Source organism: Lynx rufus, unplaced genomic scaffold (assembly GCF_022079265.1).
Source record: "Lynx rufus isolate CCGP_SWC_20201006 ecotype Redwood Valley unplaced genomic scaffold, mLynRuf1.p SCAF_45, whole genome shotgun sequence".
In the NCBI taxonomy this organism is placed as follows: domain Eukaryota; kingdom Metazoa; phylum Chordata; class Mammalia; order Carnivora; family Felidae; genus Lynx; species Lynx rufus.
In genome coordinates, this window is record NW_025814862.1 from 1,114,364 (window position 1) to 1,139,976 (window position 25,613).

The 25,613-nt window shown below is 47.4% G+C and overlaps 1 protein-coding gene across 2 annotated transcripts; it reads left to right on the top strand.

Annotated features, from left to right (window-relative positions):
• Positions 1-25: 25 nt before the first annotated feature.
• On the top strand, positions 26-25,542 carry UFD1 (ubiquitin recognition factor in ER associated degradation 1). Of its 2 annotated transcripts, none has more exons than XM_047098209.1 (12): positions 26-145; positions 3,372-3,504; positions 3,883-3,915; positions 7,442-7,563; positions 10,698-10,828; positions 13,166-13,238; positions 17,591-17,659; positions 18,968-19,033; positions 19,304-19,351; positions 20,129-20,217; positions 21,633-21,714; positions 21,822-24,145. In XM_047098209.1, the coding sequence occupies exons 1-12, from the start codon at positions 143-145 to the stop codon at positions 21,909-21,911; spliced, it is 939 nt and encodes a 312-aa protein (XP_046954165.1). In that variant the 5' UTR covers positions 26-142; the 3' UTR covers positions 21,912-24,145. The 2 variants fall into 2 exon arrangements, with proteins under 2 accessions (XP_046954165.1, XP_046954164.1); XM_047098208.1 differs by lacking the exon at positions 21,822-24,145 and adding an exon at positions 25,424-25,542 and having other exon boundaries at positions 30-145.
• The last annotated feature ends 71 nt before the right edge of the window (positions 25,543-25,613 follow it).

A 25,613-nucleotide genomic window follows, 5' to 3' on the forward strand; every position in this document is an offset into this window, starting at 1 on the left:
CCTGCACTTCCGGTGAGCCTCCCAGGGCGTCGGAGCGGAAGCGGCGGCGGCGGCTTCGGCGGCTGTGAGCTGAGAGGGTCGGCGGGCTCCCATCCTAACGTTCTCTGGGTGAAGCGGCATCTGCCAGGCAGAGGTGTCCACCATGGTGAGTGTGGCCTGTCAGGGTCTGGGAGCTGGGGCTGGGGCCTGGAGCCAGGGGCCGAGGCCGGGCCCGGCGGGGCGGACAGAAACGGCCACGGAGATGCCGAGTCACCCCCGCCGGGCGAGTGCCGGACCCTTGACCACGATCGGCCTCAGCTTATCTCCGGTAGTCCTGGGCATGGTTCGAATTTCCTCTCAGTTGGACTTGAACTCCTTCAGGGTGAAAACTCTTCTACGTTTGTGTCCACTCACGGGTCTCATAAGTGCTATACAGGTGACAGGTTTCCATTCCACCAAATTAATTGAAAGGTTGGGCGTGAGCAGCAGAGTCAGCCCCCCCTAGGGAGAAAGCTTGGGAACCATTCCGGTGGGCCGGAACACTCAGCCCTTGAGCCAGTTCCTCAAGCGCAGTACCTCTTGGTCTTGGCTGGGTTGTAATGATGCCTTCGGCTATTTAAGTGATTCAGTGGATAACAACAGTAGTAGCTAATTGTTGCTGGCGCTTTTTCTCTTACACTTCTTTCAACGCCCACAGTCCCTTATTACACCTTATCCCATTTAATCCCTACTATGCCCTTGGAGACAAGGACGATTAGTATGATTTTAACCATGAAAAAAAACAAGGTTTAAAGAAGTAGGTAGTTTACTGGTAGTCAAAGAAGCGGGTAGTGGAAATTTGAGGCCAAGTCTGTCTGGATGCAATGCTGAGTCTCATTACCGTTGTACAGCATTGCCTCAGTGTCATTTGCTTATTTTAGCAAAAATAATGACTACTAGGTTTTGTCCCAAGTATTTCACTGTTGAATCATGTTTCCATTCTCAAGTTCATCCTCATCCAGTTAAAGACCCTGAATACCTGATAGGTCTAGGCAGTATACTAGACATTGGGATTATGAAGGAAAGTAGGACTTGGGGTAGGGAGCAGCAGAGAGGGGCAGAAGGTCAGGTTCATGGGTGGATTGAAGGCAGATTGTTAAGGGTGTTAAATACTTCGTGGGGATTTTCTGACTTAATGAGGAACAAAAGCAAAGAGAAAAAATGCCTTGGATGGGGTGGTGTAGTGAAAGCCTCAGGGAAGCCCCACTCCACTGCTCTACCTTCACATTTGCTATGCTTCTGGCCAAGACTTTGTTGAACAGAGTTCTGCTTAAAGGAAGGAGAGACAAAGGTTTGAAAACCACTGTGCTAAAGCCCCAGGGATTGAAGAGCCATTTGAGATTTTAAGCAGTAACTTGCTGTGTTTGCATTTTAAGAAGACTGCAGATTCATCTTGCTAATTTTGATTTTGGAATTGCTAGTAAACTACCTAATCAGGCTTTGTCTCTACTTGATGTATATTTGGAATCAAGTCAAGAAATATTTGTCTATTGTGAAATATTTTTTAAAACTTGTAAAAACCACATAAATTTACCATCTTAACTGTTTTAAAGCATAGATTCTGTAGTGTTAAGTATATTCGCATTGTCGTGTATTAGATCTCCAGAAGTTTTTCATCTTGCAAAACTGAAACTCTACCTATTAAACAACAATTCCCCCCATTTCCCCTCACTTACCCCCTGGCAACCAACATTTTAATTCTTGTCTCTATGAATTTGATGGCTCTAGAGACCTCCTATAAGTGAAATCATATAACATTTGTCTTTTTGTGACTGGGTTATTTCTCTTGAGCATAAAGTCCTCAAGGTTCATCCACGTTGTAGTATGTGATAAAGTTTTCTCCCTTTTAAAGGCTGAATAATATTCTATTATATGGGTGTACTACATTTTGTTTATCCATTCATCTGTTGATGGACACTTGGATTGTTTCTATCCCTTAGCTATTATGAATAATGTCGCTATGAGCATGTGAACATCATACAAATATCTTTTCAAGACCCTGCCTTCAATTCTTTTGGGTTTATGCCCTATAGTGCAATTTTATATATGGTTGGGGGGATGTCATGGCAATTGCAATACTTTGAGAAGACTCCAAATTGCTGTGTAAAATGTTTTCTAAGCCTCACCATAGTCCACAAGTTAAGAGCTGGGATATTAACTTTGGTGGCACAATATCTTGGCTCTACTTATTAGCAGGAGGGACTACCATGGCATAACACCATGAGAGCACATTGGAGGGGCATCAGTCCAAACCCTGGGCAAAGCAGGGAAGGTTCCTGGAACCAGGAAAGGATGGTCATGGAAGCCAGGGGAAAGGGACGGGGTGCAAATGCTGGGTGCCTGCTCTTCCTGTTGTCTGGAATGCCATTCCCTGTTTTTTACCTGGCTCCCTCCTGGCACTCAAGTCTTTGCAGAGTCCCTTCCTGACCACCCATTTAAAATAGCATTCTCAGGAGCTCTTTCCCTTACCCCGTCTTGTCCTTAGAGCATTTATCAGTATCAGACGTGGAAACATTTTCTCTTACTTGATTCCCTTGTCTTGAATGTCAGCTCCTCCAGGGGCAGATGTTGTACCTGTTTTGTTAGTGAGCAAACATCATTAGAGTGTTTTGCTAGTGCTTAGCTCAGAGCCTGGCAGATAGTGGGCACTCAATAGATGTTTTGGCGGAGGCATCTAGGTGGCTCAGTCGGTTCAGCTTCTGACTTCGGTTCAGGTCATGCACGATCTCACGGTTTGTGAGTTCGAGCCCACATTGGGTGAGCTCAAGCCCCGCTCCAGGATCTGCACTCTCTCCCTCTCTCTCTCTGCACCTTGGGGGATTCTGTCTGTCTGTCTGTCTGTCTCTCTCTCTCTCGCTCTCTACCCCTTGCTCACTCAGGCACTCAGATAGATAGATTTCTTTAAATTAACAAGAAGAGGGCAAGTGTTTCTGTTGGAGAAACCAGGTGTGGCCGGTATAGGAGATTGTAAGGGCTGTCGGTAGCCAGTCCCTGAGGTGTATGTGAGATCTGGCCTGGATCCTTGGGGAGCGGAGGCATGGGAGACTGAAAGAAGTTAATGACAGGCTTGACGTGGCCAATCATATATTTTAGTAAGATTTAGTAAGAAAGCAGTAGACTCTAGATTGGAGGGATGATACTGGGCATGGCAGAATGTGTAGAAACAGATTTGAGATTCACTGTGCCACCGGGAAGTGCTTCAGGCAGACTGCTCTGGTCCATCAGGATTGCCGTGCATCTTGCCCTTTATACACGTGCAGCAGCATCAACTACCCTGACCTGTTTGGGCTTTTGACGTGAAGAGATGTACCTTTGTTCTGTTCTAACTCCAGTATCTCTTTCCTTCCTTGTAGTTCTCCTTCAACATGTTTGACCACCCGATTCCCCGGGTCTTCCAGAACCGCTTCTCCACGCAGTACCGCTGCTTCTCCGTGTCCATGCTTGCAGGGCCTAATGACAGGTCAGATGTGGAGAAAGGAGGGAAGAGTATGTGCTCGTTTTTATTTTGAATAGTAACCTTTCCTGCCCTCAGCCTACAGTGCTTGCAGTCTTCAGGAGCCCTTGTTTTGCATGTGTAACCGGAAGCTAGTTACAGTGAGAGTCTTGCTTGCCCCAGACTTCCTAAGGGGGGCCTGGGGTGGGAGGGAGAGTTCTAATTATGATTAGATTTATGGCTAATAGCTATCTGGTTCCCGCAATAAATTACAGCAAGTAAAATTCCTTATCAAAGATCATTATGAAATTCTGGCTACTTTACAAGTATCGTGTAGTACGTTTTAAAGATATGACAGCAACTAAATTTTGGCTTTGTGCTGCCTTTTTAATTTTTACTTTCTTAATGTTTCTTAAATGTTCTTTCCACAGTAATTATGCCGCCCTCAGCCCTCGATCAACTCAGTAAGTATTTTCTCCATGACCTGGGAACTGAGGTCATTTAAGTATGGACATCAGAAACTTGGGTATATGTTCTTCAGTATGTCCAGACGTAGGCAACCTTCATTGTGTCTGGATGGGAAGTGTCCCTGGAGGTTGCATACTGGGCTGGACTGCTGGGCCCACGGATGCCTGGTGAGGTGATGGCCAGTGGCGGCCAGCTGTCCAGTTGGGGGCCAGTGAGTACTCAGCTCTAGATTTCTCCCCTATGAAGAGCCTCTCTACTCTCCTGACACCGACCCCCCCACCTCCACACACACACACTTTATCCAGATCCCATCAGGACAAGGAAAGTTTGAACACAGTGCTTTTCACCCTGCAGAGGCAGCTGACTCTGTTGGCTGGGTTCACTAGGTTTTTCCCTAAAGGAGGCTGTCAGCTCCCAAGAGAATGCTGTGCATAGGCTTTTCACCTCCTCCCCAAACATGTTTCTTTAGTTCCAGGCCCAAATTTCTAGCCCTGTCTGCCCCACTGCATCGACAGCGCATTATCTTCTGCCCCAGAACCTGCCCCTCTCATCAGGTTCTGTCTCTTATAGCAGGAGCCAGAAAGTCCCAAGGGTTGTGAGAGTGGCCACACTTCCTCTTTCCTCAGCCTCTCATCCCCTGAGAACAACCCATAGAGACACCTCATGCCCCTGACTACAGGCACAGTCACTGCTTTTTGAGATTCAGTGGTGTTTCTGGTGTGAATTCCTCCCATCCAAGGGAGGACAGTGGAGGTCACCAAAGCACAGGTCCACACTTGGTATCTGCTACATGTGGGACAGCACTGTAGAGAAGGGGTGCAGCCTGGCCTGGCTATAGACTAGTGACTTGGCCTCTGAACTTCAGTGTTCTCATCTTTAAACAGGGACACATGGCACCTGTCCATCAGAGCTGCTATGTGGCAGGAGTGCCTCCTCTAGATGGTGCCCTGTGGCATGTGTATAAACAGCCCAAGCCCATGTGACACCAGTCAGAAAACAGGAGGTGGCCTTTAGCCAGCATCGCTTAACCAATGCCAGCAGTGGCAGTGGCCACACACAGTAGAGGCCTTGAATTCTGGCATTTGCTTAGCCAGTGGGTAGATAGAGCACCCTGGAGTTCATAGCCCTCAGGCTGTCATCATAGAGGAGGGAACAAGGGCCCCCCAGAGAGTCTGCCCTTCTATTTGAGCTGACCCAGGATCTGAGTGCCAGGAGTGACCTTTGGTACAAGTGTCTAAGAAGTGACTTGGATTGGGACAGTAGAGTTTAGATCAGTGTTCAGATCTTTTAAGTCTTGGAAGAAATTTTGTCTAAATGAAATCTTACAGGGAGTCTTAATTTATAAAAGTGTCACTACTCAATTTTGAGGAGGTGAGGGAGTGCAGAGGGCTCAGAGCCTCAAGGCACTTCTCTAAATCAGGAAATGCACTTTGAAAACTACTAGACTGAGGAACACAGGGGTTTCCTCCAACGACAAGAATCTTGGATCCTTGGCTACAGCCTGATCTACTTCACCCTGACTGACCATGGTTCTGCTTCACAACTCCACAGCTGAGAGGTGCCCTGGGGACAGAGGGCCTGGCCTCTGGGCCCTTGGCCATTGTACTCCAGCATCCAAGGCACCCTTGGTGACTGGCGGGGGGTGGGGCGGGTGAGGGGGTACCCACACCCACTGCTGCCACTTCTGAAGGCTCTTCTCCCTCATCTGTGGCTTCCTGCCCAAACTTCTTACTTGATCTGCATCACCAGAATCCTAGGCAGAGTCTGCCATACCTCCTGGTGCTGAATGGAACTTTTGTTGCCATGTTTAAACCGACAGGCCAAAGTGGGCTTTAGCGGTTAAGCCAGATCAACCTGGGCCAGTAGCCTGGGTTGAATCCCAGCATGGTCACTCCTGGGCTGTGTGATCCTGGGCTTCTTGCTGACTGGGCATGTTAGTTCCCCATAGATGAAAAGGGTAATGATTGTCCCTACCTCACTGTTCTGGGAAGAGTAAGCAAGAGCCTGGCACATGGCAAACAGTGTTGCTTGTCACTGCATCAGTCTGTTGCAGAGCCCTCCGCTAGGTCCCCGACTCTTGGGTTCTCCTGCTTCACATTGCCTGCACCTCCTACACTCCTGAGTCAGCCTGCCAATGGTCCTGTTGCCTGCCTCTGGCCATCCATGGGGCTTCAATTTGGGACCACTAGAGTGAGGGGACGGACGGACTGTGTGGTGACCTTGCAGAGAGACACAGTGCTGAATGCTTCCACCCTGCATAGTGTCTGGCCCATCCCTTCTCCTCCTGACCACATTCACACCCTGTCCTGGTGCCCCAGCCTCACCCAATTGCCAGCCATTCCCAAACTGGCTGGGTTTCATGCCTTTGTTCAGGCTGCTTCCTCTCTGGCATTGCCCCCCTGGCTGGCCTGCCCATGACTCTCACAGAGCACTGCAACATCTAGGTGTACGTGTTTATTTCTTTTCCACCCTTCTTTTTTTTTTTTTTTTAATATGTGAAATTTATTGTCAAACTGGTTTCCATACAACACCCAGTGCTCATCCCAAAAGATGCCCTCTTTAATACCCATCACCTAACCTCCCCTCCCTCCCACCCCCCATCAACCCTCAGTTTGTTCTCAGTTTTTTCTTTTTTTAATTTTTTTTTTTAACGTTTTATTTATTTTTGTGACAGAGAGAGACAGAGCATGAACGGGGGAGGGGCAGAGAGGGAGACACAGAATCGGAAGCAGGCTCCAGGCTCTGAGCCATCAGCCCAGAGCCCGACGCGGGGCTCGAAGTCACGGACCGCGAGATCGTGACCTGAGCTGAAGTCCGACGCTTAACTGACTGAGCCACCCAGGCGCCCCTGTTCTCAGTTTTTAAGAGTCTCTTATGCTTTGGCTCTCTCCCACTCTAACCTCTTTTTTTTTTTTTCCTTCCCCTCCCCCATGAGTTTCTGTTAAGTTTCTCAGGATCCACATAAGAGTGAAAACATATAGTATCTGTGTTTCTCTGTATGATGCTTCTCTGTATGGCTTATTTCACTTAGCTTCCAGTTCCATCCACATTGCTACAAAGGGCCATATTTCATTCTTTCTCATTGCCACGTAGTACTCCATTGTGTATATAAACCACAATTTGTTTATCCATTCATCAGTTGATGGACATTTAGGCTCTTTTCCACCCTTCTAACTAGAAACCCTTGCAGGCATGGATTTTGTCCAGCACATGGGTGGCAATGAAATTATTTATGAATAAATGAGTTAACGTATCACTTTTTAAAATTGGGGTTTCAGAAAACTTCAAGTGTGAGCCGGTACTGTGTACCTGGGTCACCAAACATTCCTGAGCTCTGGGCCAAGTGATATGTCAGGGGAGCATGGGGTCTACTGGGTGGGTAGGCACCCAGGGGCCTAAGCACCTTGTGGGTTTGAGTGCCTGCTCTGGGGAGCACCCAGGGAGGCTGATTTTCAGAGGAGCGCATTCAGAGAATAGAACTCCCTCACCGAAGCTCTGCCTCAGCCTCTCTCTCCTCTTCAGGCCGACTCAACATTACCTACCCCATGCTGTTCAAACTGACCAACAAGAACTCAGACCGCATGACGCACTGTGGTGTGCTGGAGTTTGTGGCCGACGAGGGCATCTGCTACCTCCCACACTGGGTGAGTGGGACTGTGCCAGTCTCTGAGAGTCTGAGAGTCTCAGGTTGGGGCTTTGAAGTAGGGAGGCCCCCAGCACGTGGGAGAGCCTCGCCCCTGGAACAATGACATGGCTAATAGAGAAGGGTTTCGGAACAAGGTTCTGCATGCTGGGGGGGTGACCTTTCTTTGACAGTAGACCAACTGGTAGCCTAGAAACCACAGCCACCTGTTTACCTGCCATTTCCTAGGCAAGGCTTTTGTGAAAATAATGAAGCAGGAGTATTTTTGAAGTGGTCTGTGTACAGAATTTTAGGTTTCTATTTTGATTTATTTTTTTAATGTTCATTTATTTATTTTAAGAGCACAAGCGGAGGAGGAACGGGGGGAGGAGAGAGACAGAGAGAGAGAGAGAGAGAGAGAGAGAGAGAGAGAGAATCCCAAGCAGATTCTGCACTGTCAGCACAAAACCCAATGCAAGGCTGGAACTCAAAAACCATGCATGATCTGAGCTGAGATCGAGAGTTGGATGTTTAACTGACTGAGCCACTAGGGCACCCCTGGAATTTTAGGTTTTTATACATTTGCTCCCCAAGTCTAATTTCTCCCCCAGTTTTGTCACATCATCGTGTGTGTGTTTAGATATTTGTCTGTAACTGAGTCTTTCCAAAGTGTATCACTTCCTTGCCATAAAAACAAAGTCTCTTTTTTGCACTCAAACTTTCTCTTGAGCCTGGGTCCTTCCTTAATGGTAGGCCCGGCCAGCCTCTTCCCCACGGGAGCCCTGCACTCCCATCACACCTGCTTCCTGGTCCCTCCTGTGTTGTTTCCCAGCCTCTGTCCCAAAGGAGCTCTTACTCACGCCTCAAAGCCCAGACTCAATTTGCTTCCTTGCTCAGTTGCCCTTCCCAACACTTGCTACTTGGTACCTTATTGTCCTGTAGGTCTGCAGGTGCCCCTCCTGGGCTGGACGACTTGTCCCACTCATCGGATAGAGTGATGTGGGTGGCTGAAGTGTTGCACACTGACAACTTCTCAGGGCCACTCTGGATCCTCAGAGCTGCTCTGGGACCCATGTGTAGAGGTAAAAGAGGAGGTGGTAACACTGGGGTACACCGTACCTCCAAAGTTCTCTCTCCAACCCACAGACTTGGTGGCCCCTTGTCCAATCTCCCAGGATGCTTTGGACCAGAAAACTAATTGGATCCTTTTTGCCAAGAAATATCATATTCCCTGGGAAGCTTCTTTAGGTAGCATAGACCTGCCTCTTCCTGGGCTGGCCTTCCAGCTCTTGGCCAGAGCAGATGATTGCCTAGGGGTTTCCAGTTGCTGCTGCAGAGCTGGCCTAAGGATCTTTTGACCCTCAGCGGTACGTGAGCAGGTGCTTTCTGTTAGGTGCTCTGTCCCACCCAGAGCTCCCAGGCCTCTTCAGGACAAGTCAGCCTGGAGCAGATGCTGGCCTTTCTTCTAGCACCTGAGGCCTCATCTGCTGGCCTAGATCGAGATCTCCGCCCAGGACCACTGGGAGTGCGTGGAAGCCTGCTGCCTTGTGCCTGTCCTACTATGTGTCCTACATTTGTTGGAGCGACCACACCAGCCTGAAGAGTGTCCTTCAATGAGAGTGTGTCAGGACCTCTACAGGCCCACAGGGCCCTGCTCACCCTCTAGCTTCACTCATGACCTCTGCCCTCCTTGGCCCTGGCCTACCTTCCTCTTACCTGTATCTTGTCCTTGGACTGTTAGAGTTACCTCCTAACCGCCTCTGTGAGCCACAGTGCTGGTCCGTCAGTGCCGCCTGGGTGAAGCGTTCTTGAAGGGATGTGATGCCTGGGACTGGCTCCAGGGCAGCCCAGTGTGGGATGCGGTCAGGGAGTGGGGTGTTGAATGAGGAGCCGAGGTTAGCTGTGATCTGTTGAACCCAGGGATGGGTGTGTAGAGGCTCACTCATATGGTTCTCACTGCGCTTTTTTTTTTTAAGGTTTTTTTTTGTTTTTTGGGGTTTTTTTTGGTTTGGTTTTGGTTTTTGGCTTTTTTTTTTTTTAAGCTACACCCAACATGGGGCTCAAACTAAACCTCAGGATCAAAAGTTGCATGCCTTACTGACTGAGCCAGCCAGGTGCCCCTGGTTCTCTCTGAGCCTGGGTGGCTCAGTCGGTTGAATGTCTAACTTCGGCTCAGGTCATGATCTCGTGGTCTGTGAGTTCAAGCCTGGCATTGGGCTCTGTGCTGACAGCTCAGAGCCTGGAGTCTGTTTCAGATTCTGTGTCTCCCTCTCTCTCTTTGCCCCTCTCTTGCTCATGCTCTGTCTCTCTTGCTCTCAAAAATAAGTAAAACATAAAAAAAAATTGTTTTTTAAATAAATAAAATTAAAAAAAAAAAAAAAGAAAGCTTAAAATAAAAAAAGCAAAAAACCACTCCCAAGACATGCAGGGTTCCTCATTCCTGGCCCACCCTCCTTGTCTCAGACCCTTGAGTGTCAGCCTTATGGTCTCTTGACTTCCTGCACACCAGGTACTCACAAGCCTTTGTTCGTATCTTTCTGCCTTGTTCCTCACCCAGCACCCACCACACAGGGTGGTTTCATAGAAGTATGAAGTTATCTTGTCAGTTTTATGTGACCCCCTGTAGCAGACACCTCTGGGGACTTGTCACCACCCTGCACCTGCCTCAGCTATATGGCCATTCCATGTGAGGTAAGCCCACCTGGTGCCATCATTATCCTACTCCCGTTGCAGCCGTGTTTGCTCCAAGGCCTTGTAAGTTGTGTGTGAGACAACTCAAAGGTATGGAGGGGTGAGCTTCCCTGGGGAAACACTGTCCCTAGGAGACCTGGAGCTAGTGGCCTTTCCTTCTAGGGGACCATCTTTTCTTAGAGGCTGACAGAGACACATTGCTGGCTGCAGGCACCTAGGTAGTACCCCAAGGCCTCCTTCCTTTCACGCCTTTGACTCACTTGCTGGTTGGCTTTACCTTCTTTCCTAACATCAAATCGCAATTAAATTACCTGTCCCCAAGTCCTCATCTCAGGCTCCTCTTCCAGGGACCCAAGGAAGAGCCATCAGAATGCCAGACTTTGGCCTGCTGAGTGTGTGGTTAGATGATGCTCGTGCTGACCACTTGATTTCCAGGAGCCTCATGTAGCTTTCTTCTTCTTTTAGATGATGCAGAATTTGCTGTTGGAAGAAGGGGGCTTGGTCCAGGTGGAGAGTGTCAACCTTCAAGTAGCCACGTACTCCAAATTCCAGCCTCAGAGCCCTGACTTCCTGGACATCACCAACCCCAAAGCAGTGTATCCTTTTGAGATAAGGGTTCTTCTGGACAAGGGAGGGGTGTGCTGGCAATCTGTAAAAAGCGAGCTCTTTGTTGAGCATGCGCCTACTTTGGGGACCACACATTTGTTTCTGATTGGAGTTGTGGTTTGAGAATAATCGTGTTTAGCCAGCATGTCCACCCTGGCCTGGATCTGGGCTTGGGCCTGGACAAGCACACGCGGCACTCTTTGGGCCTCTTCTGGACACTCTCCAGACACTTCCTTGAGAGCGAAGTGGAACCCTTCCTCCAGGTAGACTGGGGCACCTGGCACAAAGCTCAGTGTATTTGGTGGAAGGAGGCTGGCTGGTTTGCCTCTAAGGCCCAAACCCTCACGGGCCCCTCGTGCCCCACCTCAACCATGAATGCTACTCAGCCTCACCTTTTACCCAGGGTTAATGCTTTTCACTCCAAACCATTGGGAGCAGTGACACAGTACATTTTTCTGTAAGCAAGAGAAAAGAAAAGGTTTTAGGTTTTAGTGGTTTTTGATAATGTTCTCTGAATGTGAGCCAGACATGGGTGTTGATAATTTAAGAAACAACTGGTGTGGGCAAGGAGCATGCTGTGTGTGGTCTGTGGTCTAGACCTCTAGATTGGAGGCCCTGGCTTGCTTGTTGAGATCTTGTTATAGGGCAACCACTCCACTATCTATTTTTAAAAGGCTCGATAAAACACAGTTGAACAATACAGACAGGTAGGTAGTTTAAAAAAAAACAAAACTGCTTCTACCCTCCCTACTTGCACACTGTCCCCAACCCCAACCCAGGAGCAAGCTGATGTCGGCTACATCCTGGACGTGTGGGCTGTGAGTCTCCTGCTGACTATGTCTGGACCAGTGTATTGAGTTCCCTATGACTTGGTCCTGGACATGGTGTGGGCTTGGGGAGCTGTGCTCGCCACACTCATTGTTGGAGGCTTCCCGTTTTACAGGCAGGGTGACATACTGTGACGTCTGCTCACCTGATGCCTCAGAGCACTGCCTTGGAGGTGCTTGTCTGGTGATCAGTGCCCAGGAGGGTCTGCCTCAGTGACCATGCCCCCTTTTGATCTTCTCTGGATTTTCATGTGTGTTGCGGTGCAGACTTTCCAGATTGTTTTCAGAGGCTGTTTCTATCCGCATGGTTAACTTGTTAGTTCATGGAGAAAGAGTGTCAGTTTCGTCAGCGGAGAGGCAGTCTGGTGCTCCTGAGTCTGGCTGACAGGCAGGATAAAGGCACTCTTAGTAAAGGCAGACTCAGCACAGAGCCAAGAAGGTTGGGCACGTAGAGCTGTGATGCAGAAACCAAGTGGGCTGGCTCTGACAGCTGGGCTGGAGCTAAGGGAAGGGCACCCCAACAGCATGGCATTTTATGCAAAGGAGCGAAGACAGTGTACACAGAATGCCCTTTCACAAAGCTGTTATCATCTTGAAAGGCTATCTGACCAAGAGAAGGGATCCTGGACAGGCTGAGTCTTCTCCCCTCAAGTCAGACTCTTGAGAGCCTTGCCTGGTATGCCATGTCACAGTGCTAGGTTCTGGAGGAGTGTATGTTTGCCCATTCTATTTAAAGTAATTCTCTGAGTTGACAAGGATGATATGGTTAAAGTATTCCGTGTGATTAGGCATAACTCCCTTGCCTGGGCATTTGGGTTATTCAGTTTTAGAGAAATTATTATTATTTGCAATTATAAAAAGGGTTTACAGGTTACCTTTCCCTCTTTAATTTTTATTTTTTTAGTTTTTATTTTAGAACATAACTGCCCTAAAGTTTGGTTACCACCCAAAAGATAGAAGAACAAGTGTCAGAACATCTTTGATTTTTGATGAACTTTTGAGGGGGCCTATTTATGATTCATTCAGTCTTTTTTTCTTCCATGCTCCCATAGGATTTTTAAGATCAACTTGTTGAGTGTAATTTACATACAATAAAACTCCCAGTTTGGTCAGTTGACAAACATGAACACCCATGTACCCAGAACACTTCCATCTTCCCAAAAGGTCTGCTGTGCCCTTGCCTGCCCCTCCTCACCTGATATCCAGCTCTAGGAACCTCCCTGCTGCTTCCCACCCCTCAGAGAGCTGCCTTTCTTGAGGGAACACTTTGTGGCAGGTTCTTTCCCTCAGCAGTGTTGGTGAAATTCATCCGTCTAATGAGTTCACCCTCTCTTATTGCTGAGTAATATCTCACTGTATCCAAGCCGTGTGTTTTATCACCAGCCTAGTATATGCCTGTCTGGTATACTTTATGACAGTGATCATCTAAACCTTTATAGAACTTGTTTCAGATTTAAGGTACCCATCTTGCCATGTTGCCTTAACAGTGTGTGTCTGCAGATTAGAAAACGCATTAAGAAATTTTGCCTGCCTGACCACAGGGGATGTGATTGCCATCAACTACAATGAGAAGGTGAGTGTCTCAACCACGGGGCCAATAGGGCCCAGAGCCAAGGTCAGCGTAGGTCACACCTGAAGACTTGCAGTGTCCATTCTGATGTTTGAATGGGGGGTGGGGGGAGGGATCTTTCTTTCTTTCTTTCTTTAAAAATATTTTTATTTATTTTTGAGAGAGAGAGAGAGTACAAGCGGGGCAGGGGCAGAGAGGGAGGGAGACACAGAATCCAAAGCAGGTTCCAGGCTCTTAGCTGTCAGCACAGATCCTGACCCGGGGCTCAAACCCACGAGTCATGAGATCATGGCCTGAGCTGAAGTCGGTTGCTTAACCGACTGAGCCGTCCATGGGTCCCCATTTTTGTTTAAGTTTATTTATTTATTTTGAGACAGAGAGCATGTGGAGCATATACACACAAATGGGGGAGGGGTTGAGCGGGAGAGAGAATCCCAAGCAGGCTTCCTGCTGTCAGGCTGTCAGCACAGAATGAATGGGGGTTCTTTTTAGGCAGGGTATGCATGGCTTTTATCAGGATTGCTGCCTACTCTTTGCTTTTTAAAATCCTTATGCGTTCATGTTTAAACCCCTGTAGTAATTCATTCAGCAGCTCTGTTTTGAGGATTGATTGCATTTACAGGTGAATGAGCTTAACATTATTAATCATAGTCTGTATCCCATGGGGCCAAGGGTACTGATTGTGCCTCCATTAGAACCTCTCCACTGCACCTATGATCTGAGCTAATCCCTTTGCTGGTCTGTGGGAACACAGAAGCAAAGTAGCCTGGGTCCTTGTCCTTGTGATTCCCTCCCTTGGACGGGCCCTCAAGGAGCTGGCCCTGCAGGGTGCTCCAAGTGCTGTGGGGCACAGGGGAAGCAGAACCTGGCTTTGCCTGGGGACATTGTCACCTGACACCCAAGCAGAGACAAGAAAAGCAGATATAGACCCTTAAGGAAATCAGTATTGGCATTTTCAGATGCAAACATAAAGTACTTATGTGTAAAATGTTCAAAGATATTTTTAAAAACAGAATCATAAAATTTAGCAATCAATAAAAGACTACCAAAAATAACCAGGAGGGTTTGAAAAACAAAGAGTTAAATAACAGCTGACAAAGAATTAATGAAATGAAAGCTAAATCTGGAGAAATGCCTTAGAATTCTACACGGAGGGGCACCTGGGAGGCTCAGTCGTCTGATTCTTGGTTTCGGCTCAGGTCATGATCTCATGGTTTGTGAGTTCGAGCCCCACAGCAGGCTCCATACTGATAGTGTGGAACCTGCTTGGGATTCTCTCTCTCTGCCTCTCCCCTGCTCACTCTCTCTGTCTCTCTCTGTCTCTCTCTCTCAAAAATAAATAAGATTAAAAAAAATTTCTACACAAGAGATCAAGGCAATGAGCATAGGGGGAGACTGAATTATTGGGTACACTGAGAGAGTCACACACACTGAAAATCCCAGCAGGAGAGAATGATGGAGCCACAATATTGTGAAGAGATAATAAATGAAATTGTTTTAGAACTGGCTTTCAGCCCACAGTAACAGGGAGTATAGTATATATCAAACAGGGTGAGTTGCATATACCAAATAAGCAGAGAGAAGGTACTTAGAAAAGAACGGTAAATAGTAAGCCTTTGAACAGCAACTGTTACAGCCAAAAATAGCAGAATACAGTTTGCCCTTGAAGAATATGGGGTTAGGGTCACCAAACCCACAAATAACTTTTCAGTCCCCAAAATTTAACTACTAATAGCCTACTGTTGGCTGGAAGCCTTACCAAGAACATAAACAGTCGATTAACACATATAGTTTATGTTATATGTATCGTGGAGCTGGACAAAAGAAAATGTTGTTAAAAGAGTCACAAGGAGGGGTGCCTGGGTGGCTCACTTGGTTGAGCATCTGACTTTGGCTCAGGTCATGATCTCATGGTTCATGAGTTCCCAGCCCCTAATCAGGCTCTGTGTTGACAGCTTGGAGCCTGGAACCTACTTCAGATTCTGTGTGTCTCTCCCTCTGCCCCTCCCACGCTCACACTCTGTGTGTGTCTCTCTCTCCCCAAAATAATAAATAAACATGAAAAAAATTTAAAAAAAGAAGTCACAAGGAAGAGAATATACATTTAAGGTATTGTGCTGTAAAACTGCATGTAAGTGGACCAGCGGCAGTTCAAACCCATGTTGTTCAAGGAGCAACTGTATCTTCAGAGGCTGACAGAAAGTAACTGTCACCAAAATCTTTAAAGAATGCAGGCAAAATCAAAATATTTTCAGATAAACCAAATCCCAGAGAGTTTATTTACTAATGGAACTTCAAAAGCATGTGCTTCAGGAATAAGCATTCTCCTAGAAGGAAAGACCAGCATGCCAGAAGGAATGGTGAACAAATAAACTAGCAAATATGAAGTAAATCTTGGTAAATGTCGCCACATAAAGCAGTAATAACGTTTGAGAGCCTCGAGCAAGAACATCTAAAATATTAGAAAAGAATAAGCCTGAAGAGTTGTTCAGAGTGAAAGTGTCTGCAACCCAAGAAAAAGTTCAATCAGTAAAACTAACTGGGAACTCCACATACATGTTGAACTTTTAAGAATAATACAAAACACTAGAAATCGTCACGGAAGTATAGGAAGTATACCTCACGCAATATATTCTAGCATTTCTATGGTGCTCCTTCTAAGATTTTTCTTTCCCAGCTCTGGTTGCAACATAGTTGGTATTATGGTCCATTAATTCCTTGTGACCTGCAGTTTGAAAGCAGTACTGTAGCAAAATGAGAACATGTTCCTCCGGAGACAGGGGTGCATGTACAGATTTCATAGCAGTTTTGGTAGTAGTGTGGTGCTGGCAAACCCATTGGAGTCAGCCCAGATTTTGACTGGAGAAATTGCGTTACATCCGTACAGTAGCATGCATTCATTTCTGTTCATCTTTTTTTTTTCTCCCAATTTTTTTAACGTTTATTTTTTTTTTAATTTTTTTTTAACGTTTATTCATTTTTTTGAGACAGAGAGAGACAGAGCATGAACGGGGGAGGGTCAGAGAGAGGGAGACACAGAATCCGAAACAGGCTCCAAGCTCCGAGCTGTCAGCACAGAGCCTGACGCGGGGCTTGAACCCACGGACCATGAGATCATGACCTGAGCTGAAGTCGGCCGCTCAACCGACTGAGCCACCCAGGCGCCCCAACGTTTATTTTTGAGAGAGACAGTTTGAGTGGGAGAGGGGCAGAGAGAGAGGGAGATGCAGAATCTGAAGCAGGCTGCAGGCTCTGAGCTAGCAGCACAGAGCCTGATGTGGGGCTTGAACTCATGAACGAACCATTGAGATGATGATCTGAGCCCAAGTTGGCCACTTAACTGACTGAGCCACTGAGGCGCCCCTGTTCATTTTCTATTAAATAATGAGGAAACTTTTAAAAACAGACTGGGCACACGAAGCCTTCTCACTTTACTTTGGGGACCCTCCCCCTAATGTTGAGGCTTTTGTTTAATGGTGGGACTCTCCAGACTGTTCTTTGTAAAAGCAGGACATACTCAGGTAAACAGAAAACCAGAAACGATGCATGAAAAAGCAGATTCTGCCACTTTTTGTTCTTACCCTTCTGAATGTTTGTTTGTTTGTTTGTTTTTTGTTCATGTTTATTTATTATTGAGAGCCAGAGAGAGACAGAGCATGAGCAGGGGAGGGGCAGAGAGAGGGGGAGACACAGAACCTGAAGCAGGCTCCAGGCTCTGAGCTGTCAGCACAGAGCCCAACACAAGGCTTGAACCCACAAACCGCGAAATCATGACCTGAACCGAAGTCAGACGCCCAACTGACTGAGCCACCCAGGCACCCCGCTTCTGGATGTTTTGATACACATTTTTGACACACTTGAGATCATCTTGGACATACAGCAATATGACTTTTTTTTTAACTTCTCCCATTGACTGCATGGTGTTCTGCTGGCGACTATAATTTCTATATATGTGAACAAATATTATTCATTTAGCCAATTTATTGGTAGGTATTTTGAGAATGCACTATTATTAGCAATGTTGGAGTGAGCATTCTCAGAATTTTCTCTTTGGGTATTTAGCTAATTATTTGCTTAGAATAAATTCCTAGAAGTGAACTTCCTGGGATAAAGGTTGTGTCTTTTGCAATTTGATGCATAACTACCTTGTCTGATTTGAACCACTTATGGGCATCAAAGCAGCCTTCCCCCACAAAGGCAGCCCCTTTGTCATAGCAAGAGGTGCATCTGGGGGAGGGGGTCATGGAGGTGAATGATGTGTCTGTGAGCCTAGTAGGGAGCCACAGTAACATGAATGACGACAGCCCCCAATGCTGCCATGAACTGTGAAACTGATTTTTGTTTTTTTCCTACAGATTTATGAACTGCGGGTGATGGAGACCAAGCCTGACAAAGCCGTGTCCATCATTGAGTGTGACATGAACGTGAGTACCTTTGCTGCTTACAAGTGCGCTTGGGGTGAAGGAAGATGGGCAGTTGATGGCCCCTGCAGGCCAGTTCCCCTCGAGGGTGTCATGTAGCCCCTGGGACTGTTTGGGTGAAAGAGGAGGAAGATGATATCAGAACATTATAAGGAGGCTGCTGACCTTATGATCCTTCTTAGACCAAGAGAACTGGCAGAGTTGTAGCCAGTTCTGAGATGGCTGCACCCACCAGCATCTTAGACATGCTAAAGAAGGAATATTCTTTTTTTTTTTTTTTTTTTAATGTTTATTTTTGAGAGAGTGTGAGCAGGGGAGGGGCAGAGAGAGAAGGAGACAGAAGATCCGAAGTGGGCTCTGTACTAATGGCAGAGAACCCAATGCGCAGCTTGAATTCATGAACTGTGAGATCATGACCTGAGCCCAAGTCGGATGCTTAACCGCACTGAGCCACCCAAGTGCCCCTAAAGAGTGAATATTCTTAAAAGCTGAGGAAACTTGGGGCACCTGAGTGGCTCAGTCAGTTAAACATCTGACTCTTGATTTCAGCTCAGGTCGTGATCTCACAGCTTCATGGGTTCGGGCCCCACGTCAGGCTCTGCACTGTCGGCAGTGTGGAGCCTGCTTGGGATTCTCTCTGCCCCTGCTCCACTTGCACTGTCTTTGTCTCTCTCAAAATAAATAAATACACTTAAAAAATAAAAAGCTAAGAAAACTTAGCTCCTGTGTAGGAAGCAACTACTGGTACACACAACAGCCTAGTAGATCTCCAGGGAATGCTGCCGAGCAAGAGGGGCCAATCCCAAAAGGTTATATTCTGACATATGTTATATGTCCCATGTGTATTACATTCTTGAAACTGGCAAGACTTTAGACTTGGAATACAGAGTAATGGTTGCCAGGAGTTAGGAGAGAAAGCCAGGAGAGAGGCGGGTGTGGTTGTAACAGGACAACTCAAGGGGTCCCTGTGATGTTGGAACAGTCCAGTATCTCAGCTGTGGGGATGGAGACATTGCCCTACACTTGTGATAAAATTGTGAGGCCTTAACATGCACACACCAGTGAGTCAGTATAAAACTGGAAAATCTGAACAGGAAGGTGGGATCATGTCACTGTTGCTATCCTGGTGGTGATACTATATGCAATTTTTCTAAAACACTACCATTGGGAAAACTGGGCAAAGCATACAGGGCAACTTTCTGTAGCATTTTTTACAGCCACATGTGAACCTACAGTTGTCTCCATTAAACTAGAAAAGCTAAGGAAGCCTAAGTGTCTCCACATCTCAAAACTACTTTTCTGACACCACAGGTAGACTTCGATGCCCCACTGGGTTACAAGGAGCCTGAAAGACAAGTCCAGCATGAGGAGTCTGCTGTAAGTTGTTTCACCAACATCCCTCCCCAGCTCCAGCACTGTTTGCCCTCTTTGGTAATGGGACTTTTGTGGGAGGGCGTCCTGGGTTTGTCCTGACAGCTGATTCTCGTTTGGCCTCTGCTGGTGCTGACATGGCCACGTGCCCTGCTCCCGTGGAACAGTGTGTCCCAGCTGTTGGGGTGCAGGGTTGGCAGTAGCAATGAGAGGCCCAAGAGAAAAGCTGGGGTATCCCTGCTGAGAGGCTTATCGCATGATTTCTGTCCCTATCAGGAAGGCGAAGCTGACCACAGCGGCTATGCTGGAGAGCTGGGCTTCCGTGTGAGTACCAGGCCACACATTTAACTTTCTGTATGCCCACTGTGCCATCTGGGGACCTCTGTAGGGACTGGGGCTCTGGGCATCCGTGTACACACATATCTGGCACTTTCTCGGTTACGTGGCACTTTACATCCATTTTCTCCTGGAATCCTCCTAACAGTTTTACAAGGTTTTTCCAATTTTTCTTCTTCTTTTTGAAGATTTCTAACTTACCAAAAAGTTAAAATAGGACACACGTATTCTTCTCTTAGATTGACCAGACATGACGACATTTGCTCTATCCCTAATAACATGGCCTCTGTGAAAGGAAGTTGCAGTGTGACCTCCCAGCGCTGCCACCAGCCAGCCTCCCTGGGAAGAGGTAGAGATGGCTGGTGTGCTGGCACCAGGGTGCTGGGAGGCAGCAGAGGAGATGGACTAGAAAGTAGAGCTGTGGGGCATTGCAACAGAGGCCTTAGCCCACCCCACCCCTGGGGCCCTGAGCTGGGTGGCCCTGCAGAAGCTAGGGTCAGACCTTTTGACCTGTCATTAGCTATTGGCTGCCCCTGTAGGGTGGCTGTGTTTGGGCCAGGAGGCTCCTTTCATCTCACTGTAATCCTCTGAGGAGCTGGGTGGAGAGTTCTCGGCTGTCCATACTCCAGCAGCTGGGGAGTGAGGGCTTCAGTTCTTAAGGGTTCTGGACAGCCCACCTCCAACACACATCCCTGCAGCGATCTCTGGGCAAAGGGCATGTGTATGCTCACTAGCTCTTGCGCACTTTCTTGCTCACCTGTCTAGGCCTTTTCCGGCTCTGGAAATAGACTGGATGGGAAGAAGAAAGGTGTAGAGCCCAGTCCCTCCCCAATCAAGCCTGGAGACATTAAAAGGTGGGTCTGTCCTGACTCTGCTCCCGCCTGATGCTTTGTCATCCTACAGGGAGGCTCTGTGCCAGATTCCTGGGGTGGGGCCACCTCACTGGAGCTCTAGAGACCAAGCCTGGACCAAGGAGGCTGGCAGTATTAATGGATGACCCCTGCCTGTTCTCCTCAGTGGGCTGGAGCACCACCAGAGCCACTGTTTCTGGAGGGGTGGGGAGGGGGACAGTGGGTATTGGTGCCCTTCCTCAACTGCCAAGCCTCTCCCACAGCCTCCATTGGTGCTTCCAGTTCTGCCTCCACCTGTTCCCAAGTAGTACCTGATCAGCTTGCTTTCCTGTTTCAGGTCATTCCACTACCTGTTTAGTAATCTCCCTGTTTTCCTATTTTGTGACTTCAAATAATTCAAGTCACATTATGTCAACTTCCCTCAAACAGGAGGCAGGAACTGCCTTACTTAATGTGTTTCTGTTTAGGGGCCCAGAGACTCTTAGAGCAGTTTCCCTCCTCTGGTGGCCTTCATGGAGGTAGCAGGGATATGTCGTCACCTGTCTACTCTGTGTGTTAGAGCAGAAGGAGAATGCTGGCAGTGTTTTTACCCAGTCTCTTAAGAGAGCTTAAAGAATTCAGTGTGAATGTAGCCCTTGCAGGCTCTATGAGGCTAGAGGACAGAGATGATGAGGCCCCCAAGCCTCCAGGTGACCCCTCCCTGCAGGCCAGGCCCCAGGTCTACAGGCCTCTTCCCCAGTTGCCTTCAGGTTACTTCAGGAAGGATGCTGGGGAGCACCAGAGGGCTGCCCCAAGGCCAGAGTGGGTACAGCAGTGTACCCCAGAATGAGAGTTGTCGGGAGGACACTTGGATCTTCTGCCTGCCTTCCTCTTGATTGTCAAGAATGAATTTTAGGGGTGCCTAGGTGGCTCGGTCAGTTGAGTGTCCGGCTCTTGATTTTGGCTCAGGTCATGATCTCATGGGTTGTGAGATCGAGCCCTATGCTGGGCTCTGTGCTGACAATGCAGGGCCTGCTTAGGATTGTCTCTCTCCCTCTCTCTCTGCCCTTCCCCTGCTTATGTGCATGCTCGTTCTCTCTCTCTCTCTCTCTCTCAAAATAAATAAATAAACTTTAAAAAAAACAAGGTATTTTAATGCGGGGTATCTGGGTGGCTCAGTCGGGTAATTGTATGAGTCTTGGTTTGGGCTCAGGTCATGATCTCATGGTTTGTTAGTTTGAGCCCCATGTTAGATTCTGTATGGACAGTATGGAGCTTGCTTGGGATTCTCTCTCCCTCTCTGCCCTTGCCCCGCTTGTGTGTGTGTGCTCTCTTTCTTCCACACCCCCCTCTCAAAAAATAAACATTAAAAAAAAAATGAATTTTAATGCTTTTTTTCTCTTGAAACTAACACTTCTCCTCCTTGCTCTCCTTCACAGGGGAATTCCCAATTATGAATTTAAACTTGGTAAGATCACTTTCATCAGAAATTCACGTCCACTGGTCAAAAAGGTTGAAGAGGTGAGTTTATTTTACTGGTAATGAGAAGTTTTATTTGTTAATGATGACTGGAGAGTTCTTTCCATTCTGAATAAGGATGTTTCTGTCATATTTTTCCCCATGCCTAGGGCCCTCCTCTCCCTGGCAGCCTGATTGTCCCGTTGAGACTATGCGGGGAGTGTGTAGGCCACAGCTCTGGTGTCACCTGGCAGTGGTGATCGACACAATACCAGCTCACAGAGCCTTGACCAAGTGCCATAGTTAACTACTTAATCCCCAGCCCCATCCCTTGAGGTGGCTGCCGTGATTGTCTGCATTTTTACACATGTGAGCCTGAAGATGTGTGGAGGTGAGGGCACCCAGGGTTCAGGGGCAATTCGTGTTATTTCTAGAACACCAGCACTTCAGACCTACCACTCTCCTGGTTCCTTTTCCCTAAGGCTCAGTGTCTTGGGGAACTAGAGTAGGCTAGAGGGCAGATGTTCTGTGAGCCCACTCAGGATCCTGGCTGCAGGGCCATCACCAGCCCCTTGGCCACTGAACTCTTCCCCTCTTCCTGTGGGGTGGTTGGGGATAGAGACCACTACACCGTTTACATATTTCCTACCCCTTTGCATCCCGCCCTGGTCTTAATGTTCCTTGAATTAACACGGTGTTGGGAAACTTCCAGGCTCAGAGGAACCAGTGTGGTTCCCCAATGAGACCTTACCCTCTGACTCCTCCTTGAGTGCCTTTCCAAGCCTTTGCCAGCTACATGCTGGGGCTTGCTGCCTCCAGCTTGGAGGCCTCAGCAGGGCCGTCCTCCAGGCTGACCTGTGACCTGACTGCTGGAGATACAGGAAAGGGAGGGCGAGGCACAGCTGGAGCTGTTTAATCCATAAGTACTGGAGAAGAAATGTGTGGCTGATGATGGGATTGAAGGCACATGCTTAGCGCTACCCCATCCTGAACCCTCAGGAAAGCTGTGGCACAAGGTAATAAGGTAATAAAGACATTGGCAAGAAGAGGAGGCAGCTGCTACAAAACTTTGAAAGCCCCAGAACAGAAGGGGTAACTGACTTCGCAGGCCATGGAAGCCACATTCTGAGCTGGCTGTGGGGAAAGCCAAGAGGCAGATTGGTGTAGAGAGTAGAGCTCTGAAAGGCACCTCTGGAAATGGGGGACAAAGATGGAATGTGTGTCACAAAGAACCGAACCACAGCACCCCCTCTCCCCAACCCCCCGCCACTATCCCCTTAACCTGCTGGGGATGTACCTGCCTGACCCCAGGAGAAAGCTGGAGGCTTGTCTTCTGGAAGAGGCATCACGACAGGTCCCGAGGCTGGGGCCATCAGTACAGTGGATAGGACTGAACTAAAAGAGCAAATGAGTAACAGTTTGCATCCTGAATGTTGTCACCCTTGATATCCTTCCCTTGCTTGGCTCACACACTGGCTGCCAGACTTGCTTATTGCAGTTGGAGGAGCTTTCTCTGGACAGTCTGATGAACCCTGAAATGTGCCAGCCAGCTCACCCCAGAGTGAAGACTGTAGTCAGGAAGTTTCTGCTGCTAACCTCTAAATCAGAAGAGTTCTGAAAAGAGATTAGAGAAACTAAAGGGGCAGGAACCATCAGGGAAGTAATGTCCCCAGACTAAAGGGCACAGAGTTTACAGATTGGAGGGCCCCCTGAGCATCCAACACTGTGAATGAAAATAGCCCCCTACTGAGACAAAGAAGAGAATCTAAAGCTTTCAGAAGGCAGAAAGTGGCTGTACCACAGATTAAGAATGGCATCATTTTAGCAGGACACAGGAAGCTAGGAGATCTTGGAGCAGTGTCTTCAAAATTCTGAGAGGGAACTTTTCTAAAAAGTTCTGTACCCAACTCTTACAGGCTGAACTATATTCCCCCAAGTCCTGTGTTGAAGCTCTAACACCCAGCACCTCAGAATATGACTGTATTTGGAGATAAAGGCTTTTATGGGAGGTGATTAAGTTAAAATGAGGCCATTAGGGTGGCCCCCCAACCCAGTCTGACTGGTGCCCTTGTAAGAAGAGGAAAGTTAGCTGTACAGAGGGAAGACCATGCGTGTGAGGACATTGCAAAAAGACAGACATCTGTAAGCTAAGGAGCGAGGCCTCAGAAGAAACCGAACCTGTCAACACTTTGATCTTGGACTTCCAGTCTCCAGAACCATGAGAAAATATCTGTTGTTTAAGCCACCCAGGCTGTGATATTTTGTTATGGCAGCCCCAGCAATCTAACACCAACCAAACCTATCAGGGAAACGTGAGAGTAGAAAAGGCTAATTTCAGATATGTAGGATCTCACAAAAAGGTATTCCTCAAACACCCTTTCTCAGGAAGCATCTGGAGGATGTACCCTACTAAAATGAAGGAATAGGGGCACCTGGGTGGCGCAGTCGGTTAAGCGTCCGACTTCAGCCAGGTCACGATCTCGCGGTCCGGGAGTTCGAGCCCCGCGTCAGGCTCTGGGCTGATGGCTCAGAGCCTGGAGCCTGTTTCCGATTCTGTGTCTCCCTCTCTCTCTGCCCCTCCCCCGTTCATGCTCTGTCTCTCTCTGTCCCAAAAATAAATAAACGTTGAAAAAAAAAAAATTAAAAAAAAAAAATAAATAAAATGAAGGAATAAAGTAGAAATAAGAAAGCCTTAGATCCAGGAAATAGGGAGCCCTGAAGCCATTCGTAGCACCAAGAGGATGGCCAGTCCAGGTAGGGCAGCTTAAAGGCCCCATGAGATGCACCTGCAAACAGACAAAAACAGCGGGATGCCTGCTGTGATTGAATGTATGCAGAAGAGAGAAGCCAGACACAGGGACAGCAGGACAGGACAGAAGGCTCTGCAGAAAAGGAAGGCTGATTGGTTTAGCTATGACTCAACTTGACATGGTTGCCACCACACCAGTACACTCCTGCATGGAGGTCAGGAGGGGCAAGTGCAGGCAGGGGCACGTCCTATGGAGTGTGAAATCCTCTTGCACAGATAACGCCTCCAAGTGACTAGCAAATACAAGCTGATGAAAAGATACCTGCTGTTTTCAGGAGTTCAGAAAAAAACAAGCCCTCTTTCTTTTGGTGGGAAAATAGCTTGATTGAATGTTTCTGAGGGCTGGTTAGTGACCATAATATTAAAAGCCTTAAAAATAACACACAGTCCTTTTATGGAAGAATAATACTTCTTAAAAAAAAAAAAAATCAGAGTTGCGTACAAACACAGTAAGCTGCTCACCACAACTGTTTACAATACCGCAAACCTGGTAGTAACATCCAGTGGTGGAAGACTGCCTCTCCCACATGATGGAATTTTCTGTAGCCTACACGAGAAAAGAAATTCATTGACTTGAGACTCGGGAAGTATAATAGGTCATATATAGTCATATATAATAAAGTGGCTGGAAATACTTTTGGGTGGTGAAATTACAGATGATTCTTCTTTTGGGGTGTATTTTATATTTTTTACATTTTTCCATTTTGAAAATGTGATTCTTCTGCAAAAGGATGTACATTCAACCTGAGAATAAAGGCTGTGGTAGAGGCATAGCTGTGATTCTGTGGTTTTGTTTCTCAATTCAGTAGACTATGATTTATGTTTCCACTTCAAAGACATTTCTTCTTATGTATAATGTGGAAGTGAGGAAAATGGGTGGCTGGCACATGAGTCAACAGAATAAAGCATTTATTCTAAGCCTCCAAGGAGTTTCTGAAAATAGTATTTTATCTTCACACTTAGGATGAAGCTGGAGGCAGATTCGTCGCTTTCTCTGGAGAAGGACAGTCGTTGCGTAAAAAGGGAAGAAAGCCATAAGTTGGGACTGTTGGCTGATTGGAAAATAAAATAATCAATTGCAACATAATGGCTTTTAGTTACTGGCTCTGATGGGATTAGACTGTTGCAGAGGATGCTGTCACTTTGTGTTTTG

What these genes read in the sequence shown, in the direction of transcription:
- UFD1 (XM_047098209.1), top strand. An exon ending in ATCACCAACCCCAAAGCAGT is followed by an intron (nt 10,829 to 13,165) that starts GTATCCTTTTGA and finishes GTGTGTCTGCAG; the next exon opens with ATTAGAAAACGCATTAAGAA. An exon ending in TCCAGCATGAGGAGTCTGCT is followed by an intron (nt 19,034 to 19,303) that starts GTAAGTTGTTTC and finishes TGTCCCTATCAG; the next exon opens with GAAGGCGAAGCTGACCACAG.